At 49.3% G+C, this 6,480-nt stretch overlaps 1 protein-coding gene across 1 annotated transcript in view; it reads right to left on the bottom strand.

The window, feature by feature from the left end:
• The window catches only part of LOC115102554 (low-density lipoprotein receptor-related protein 1-like), a 140,837-nt gene that overhangs the window by 55,351 nt on the left and 79,006 nt on the right, over positions 1 to 6,480 (bottom strand). The window contains exons 8-17 of the mRNA XM_065005503.1: positions 4,302 to 4,464; positions 3,587 to 3,809; positions 3,304 to 3,496; positions 2,825 to 2,974; positions 2,345 to 2,581; positions 1,922 to 2,102; positions 1,439 to 1,661; positions 977 to 1,166; positions 644 to 766; positions 226 to 366 (exon numbers count right to left, since the gene is read on the bottom strand). Coding sequence (XP_064861575.1) covers positions 226 to 366; positions 644 to 766; positions 977 to 1,166; positions 1,439 to 1,661; positions 1,922 to 2,102; positions 2,345 to 2,581; positions 2,825 to 2,974; positions 3,304 to 3,496; positions 3,587 to 3,809; positions 4,302 to 4,464 — 1,824 coding nt within the window. The remainder of the gene's footprint in view (positions 1 to 225; positions 367 to 643; positions 767 to 976; positions 1,167 to 1,438; positions 1,662 to 1,921; positions 2,103 to 2,344; positions 2,582 to 2,824; positions 2,975 to 3,303; positions 3,497 to 3,586; positions 3,810 to 4,301; positions 4,465 to 6,480) is intronic.

The following is a 6,480-nucleotide window of genomic DNA, read 5'->3' as shown; positions in this document are numbered from 1 at the left end:
TGCGTTGTGTGTGTGTGTGTGTGTGTATGTGTGCGTTGTGTGTGTGTGAGACTTGTTGTCGCGTGTGTGTGTGTGTGTGTGTGTGTGTGTGTGTGCGTTGTGTGTGTGTGCGTGTGTGCGTTGTGTGTGTGTGTGCGTGTGTGTGTGTGTGTGAGACTTGTTGTCGCGTGTGTGCTCGTTGCTCAGTAAACCCGGCTGCGGCGGCGGCGGCGTGACACGACTCACGGCAGAGCTCGGGCGCCTCGTCGCTGTTGTCCAGACAGTCGTTGTCCCCGTCACACTTCCATCGCTCCTGGATGCAGCGGTTGTTGTTACAGGAGAACTCCCCGAGCTGACACTGAGGAGGAGGGATGTAGGTGGGGTTGGCTGGGGGGAGGAGAAGAGGGGACTGTTACGGATAATGGAGCAAAGCAACGGCTTTCGCAGTCTCTGCTGTTCCTGTGTGGGATGGATGGATCTACTTACGAGGGGGGGGCTTTCCCCCCCACAACAAACCCAGCTGAAGAAAGCAGGTCTGTGAAGCTTCGCTTCTCGACACACCAGCTTGAAACACGGACATTTCCACATGGCGTCCCAGTTCAACGTACAGAAATCCCTGACACTACTCTGACTGAGACCCTCCGGAGAGCGTCCCAATGCATACCTTTACAGGTGACATTGTCGTCGCCCAGTATCTGGTCGTCGGCACAGCCGCAGGACCTGCCGTCAGGGATAGCCAGACACAGACTGCTGCAGCCACCGTTTTTCACGCGACACAGGTTGGTCCCTATGGGAACAAACAGAAGACAGGCAGACAGGACCGTTAGCGTTGTTATCCAAGCAAATTTGCCTACGGGACATTAAAGTAGTCATTAATTCATATCTAGACTAGCTAAATCACCGATATAGAATCAAATGTTATGATTTTGCGGCATAAAAAGTTTTGGCATGTGTTAAACGCGTTCCCCATTGACTGTGGTGTCACCAGTAAAGTTACCTTGCTGCTGGTGAGCGTCGTACACACGGATCTCGAAGAGGGGGGGCCGTTCGTTGCGGAGCAGCGTGACGGTGCTGGTAGAGATATCGAGTTTGAAGATGCTGCCGCCGCGGTACTCGTTCCAGAACAGGTACTGCTTGTAGTGACACAGGCCGAAGGCGTGGTTTAACTCGTTTCCCTCGTACACCATCTGACCAATCAGAAAGAGAGAAGAGGATCATTGCACGTGGGTCATGGTGAGGATGAAAACCATAGAACCATTTAAAAAATATATTTAAAAATCACACACTTTATTTAGACAGTTTGGCAATCAGAGGGGGATACAAGCAGGTGTGAGAAACAGTGGGAAGGGTGGATGTGACGACTGAACCCTGCTCTCCAGTGGGGAGATTTCACACGTGCGACAACCAGATCGACGATCACCAGCATTCGGGTTGAGGCTTGCTGACCAGGCGAACTGACCTTGCGCTCGGTGGTGTTGAGGTAAACCATCTCGATGCGGTCGTAGTACGCGTCCACCCAGTACAGGATGCCCTGTGGGATGTCCAGACTCAGGCCGTTGGGCCACAGCACTGTCTTACTGGTCAGCAGGACCTGGTCGTGAGAGCCGTCCATCCACGCCTTCTTGATCTTCCCTCGGTTACTCTTCTTGGGGTCCTCCTCCCAGTCTGTCCAGTACATCCACCTACAACCATAACACGATGTTAAATCCATACTAAAAAGGGCAGAAAAATTCCAGCTAATTGCCCAAAATTACGAGGGTTTCCGGAAATTATTGTTGGAAGATTCCCGGAAGCAGGAGCAAATAAGCAGGAAACCAGGAATCATCCAACCTAATTTTGGGGAAAGTGACCCAACATATTCTCATTCTGTGAGGTCTTTGTGTGAGATGTGTACAGGAGCAAAGGAGCATAAGGAGGAGGGGGGGGGGGATGGATGTCTGACCCGTGCTGGGGGTCCACTACGATGGCGCGGGGGTGGGTCATCTTGCCCTCGATGAGGGTCTTGCGTGTCTGAGAGGCCTTCTCCAGCCTGGCCACACTGATGGTCTTCACGGGCCCGTCGTCGGTCCAGTACAGGTTACCTGCCATCCAGTCTACCGCTATCCCCTCCACGGTGTGTACGCCTGAGGGAAGGGACAGAGGGACAGAGGAAGGGAGAGAGATTGAGGGTGACTGTCCACTAGGGCTTTCGTGACCTCGTGATATCATTTTTACCATGACACATTGGTCACGATTCAATATGTATATATATATATAATGCATCCCAAATCTACATGCATTGCGATTCAATTCTGCAGTAGGTTGGAGTCCTGTTGCAATGCAGGACATGTTAAATACGATGGTGGTCAAACAGACAGTCCTTTACCATCCTTCAGGATGGTGTCCCTCTCCGTGCCGTCAATCTTCTGCCGCCCGATGATGTAACTCACGGCGTCAGCGAAGTAGATGAACTCGCTCTCGGCGTGGAAGTCCAGTGCCCGCGGGTTCATCAGGTTCTCAATGGGGATCATGAACTCGTCGGGGACCTTGGCATTCATGTCCATGCCACGGATGATGCCAGGGCGGCCCTTACCGTACACCAGGAACAACTCGTGTTCAGGTTCTGCAAGGGGAACATCGACAACGTGGGGATATCGCTGAACGGTCAGTTACAAGATCTGCGCAACGAAACTAGGTATTTTCTGTCCAGAGTACGTAACTGTAAAAAATGATGTTCTAGAGACTTATTTCAACTCATATTCCTATAATATAAAAGTGGAGGTCTGTGCTGTTGCTTGTGATTTTTTTGGCGCTACGCTCTGTGTACGGAACGTAATTCAAAACTTGATGAATGTGAAGTACTCACTCTTGCAGGACTTCCCATCACTGCCCAGGCTGAATCCAGAGCGACAGCGGCAGGTCCGGGTCTTGTGGCTGTTCCCCAGCAGACAGATGTCGGAGCAGCCTCCTGGCTTCTTAAACTGGTCCGGGGCACACGCATGACTCTTCTCTCTCACTGGGCACCAGGGGAAGAGAGAGCGGGGTCAGAGGTCAGTACTAGGCACCAACATGGCAACAACTGTGATGATCGATACAGACAGATGACACTAGATAACCCTTCTGGACTCTTTCAACCGGGAAAACCCGGGATTGTTTTTTAAGTTACCGTAATTTTGCGACGCTAGCCTGTGTACCTACATGGAGGTCGGCGTCTCTGGCGGAACACGCGCGGGGGCTGGAACAAAAGCCCGACCACACTACATACCACAATCCATGGCAATGATTGCCCCGTACCCTCAGTGCCTATCTGGGTAAATACAAAGGGGTTTGTGGGTGTGTACCTACCTGGGGGTTGACGTCTCTGATGGTACACGTGCAGGGCGGCGCCGCGGTCCACTCGGGTCACCACCGTGAAGTCAGAGGCGTTGAAGCGGTTGACCCGGATCACGCTGGTCTTCGCGTGGTTCAGGTTGCCCTCGTCAGAGTTGGTGGCGTAAAGGTAGTTCTCAAACACCGTCAGCCCGTACAGATGCTCAATCTGACAGAATGAACAACAGACGGAGTTGGTGGTGTGTGTGTGTGTGTGTGTTTTAATGGAACATCTTCCTTGACTCATTCATGACCTCACCAGCAGGCCCTGTATGATGGTGTGTCTGTTCTGGCCCTCGTAGTCCACCACCTCTATGTAGTCCAGGTAGGCATCGGCCCAGTAGACCAGCCGGTTGACCAGGTCCAGGGTGATACCGTGGGGGAACACAATCTTACTTTCCACCAGCTTGGTCCGGTTCTGACCGTCCATGTCACAACGCTCCACCTTGGGGGTTTGACCGTAGTCTGTGAAGAACACCTTGCTGTAGGGAGAGAGGGTGAGGAGAGCAGGGGGGGGATGAAGAAACCATGAGTGCGTGGGAAGATTAAACAGAGGAAAGGAATGACTGTGCATTCCAACAGACTGTACTTCCTTAAATGTATATTTGACCTCAATCACGCTGCTTTTCTTCAGCTCATAAAAAAAAAGTGCCATCTGCGTTAAGTTAATATCGGAGACGTCTACATCCTTCACCAGGAGATGACTTCCAAAACTGAGAAGTGACACCTTGTAAAAAAAGGAAGAACACAGGATACACCACTTTTTAAGTGTCACCGTCAGCAGGATGAAGTGATCAGACACATGTTGCGTGCGTGTGTGTGTGTGTGTGTGTGTGTGTGAGAGAGAAGAGGAAGTGTTTTCACTGACTAAGGCCTGGGTCATCTGACCAGAAGGACCAGGGGGAAGTAAACAAAGGACCTTCTGAGGTCACTACTTCAGGGGTCTCTGGGGTTGTTAGTGGGGTAGTGCTCACCCCATGAGGGGGTCCAGGGCGATGCCTTTAGGGTTGTAGAGCTCCTGATCCAGCAGGGTGACACACGTCTGGCCGTCGGCGTTGCACACAAAGATACGATCGTCCATGTTGTCCTCGAAGTAGAAGTTCCCGGTCAGCCAGTCAATAGCCATCTGACCCACATCTGAAGGGATAGAGAGAAGAGGATAAGTGTGGGAGAGAGAGAGAGAGCGAGGACGAGTGTGAGGGGGACCGAGAGGGATTGCCGTATCAGAGTTGAACTCCAATCAGTGTCAGTGACTGCAAACACAACCCATAAGCCAATCTCACCCACGGAGAGAGAGAAAAGCATTAACCCTCTCCACCCCAACCCACAGCCTGCTTGGTGACCTGACATGGTCCCACCCTGCCTCACAACCCAGCCTCATGTACAGTTGAGGTCGGAAGTTTACATACACCTTAGCCAAATACATTTTTACCTAGTAAGAAATCCCTGTGTTAGGTCAGTTAGGATCACCACTTTATTTTAAGAATGTGAAATGTCAGAATAATAGAATGATTAATTTCAGCTTTAATTTCTTTCATCACATTCCCAGTGGGTCAGAAGTTTACATACACTCAATTAGTATTTGGCAGCATTGAATTTGTTTAACTTGGGTCAAATGCGCCGGGTAGCCTTCTACAAGCTTCCCACAATAAGGTGGGTGAATTTTGCCCCATTCCTCCTGACAGAGCTGGTGTAACTGAGTCAGGTTTGTCGAGGCCTCCTTGCTCGCACACATGCTTTTCAGTTCTGCCCACAAATGTTCTATGGGAATGAGGTCAGGGCTTTGTGATGGCCACTCCAATACCTTGACTTTGTTGTCCTTAAGCCATTTTGCCACAACTTTGGAAGCATGCTTGGGGTCATTGTCCATTTGGAAGACCCATTTGCAACCAAACTTTATCTTCCTGCCTGATGTCTTGAGATGTTGCTTCAATATATCCACATAATTCTCCTCCCTCATGATGTCATCTATTTTGTGAAGTGCACCAGTCCCTCCTGCAGCAAAACACCCCCACAACATCATGCAGCCACCCCTGTTCTTCACGGTTGGGATGGTGTTCTTCGGCTTGCAAGCCTCCCCCTTTTCCTCCAAACATAACGATGGTAACTATAACTATTTTTATTTCATCAGACCAGAGGACATTTCTCCAAAGAGTATGATCTTTGTCCCCATGTGCAGTTGCAAACCGTAGTCTGGCTTTTTTATGGTGGTTTTGGAGCAGTGGCTTCTTCCTTGCTGAGTAGCCTTTCAGGTTATGTTGATTTGGACTCGTTTTACTGTAGATATAAATACTTTTGCACCTGTTCCCTCCAGTATCTTCACAAGGTCCTTTGCTGTTTTTCTGGGATTGATTTGCACTTTTCGCACCAAAGTACGTTCATCTCTAGGAGACAGAACGCGTCTCCTTCCTCAGCGGTATGACGGCTTCGTGGCCCCATGGTGTTTATACTTGCGTACTATTGTTTGTACAGATGAACGTGGTACCTTCAAGCATTTGGAAATTGCTTCCAAGGATGAACCAGACTTGTGGAGGTCTACAATCTTTTTCTGAGGTCTTGGCTGATTTATTTTGATTTTCCCCATGATGTCAAGCAAAGAAGAACTGAGTTTGAAGGTAGGCCTTGCAATACATCCACAGCTACACCTCTAATTGACTCAAATTACGCCAATTAGCCTATCAGAGACTTCTAAAGCCATGACATCATTTTCTGGAATTTTCCAAGCTGTTTAAAGGCACAGTCAACTTAGTGTATGTAAACTTCTGACCCACTGGAATTGTGAAATAATCTGTCTGTAAACAATTGTTGGAAAAATGACTTGTGTCATGCACAAAGTAGATGTCCTAACCCACTTGCCAAAACTATAGTTTGTTAACAAGAAATTTGTGGAGTGGTTGAAAAACGAGTTTTAAATGACTTCATCCTAAGTGTATGTAAACCTCCGACTTCAACTGTATATACTCTTTTCAAACTAGTGAGCTGAGCCGTATCCAACGTAGTTGCTGGAACCATGCTTGAAAGGACAATGATAAATCAGAGACTGTAAAGTACAGTTTGAGTCGGTATGGTCGTGTGGAAAGGGCAGCACTTTCTTCCATGTGAAAGATCGACAACACACACACACACTCACCCTGTCTGAGCACTGTCTGACTG

This window comes from Oncorhynchus nerka, linkage group LG20 (assembly GCF_034236695.1).
Source record: "Oncorhynchus nerka isolate Pitt River linkage group LG20, Oner_Uvic_2.0, whole genome shotgun sequence".
Taxonomy (NCBI): Eukaryota; Metazoa; Chordata; class Actinopteri; order Salmoniformes; family Salmonidae; genus Oncorhynchus; species Oncorhynchus nerka.
Note: the sequence above shows the minus strand (reverse complement) of the source record. Positions and strands in the feature narration are given on the sequence as shown.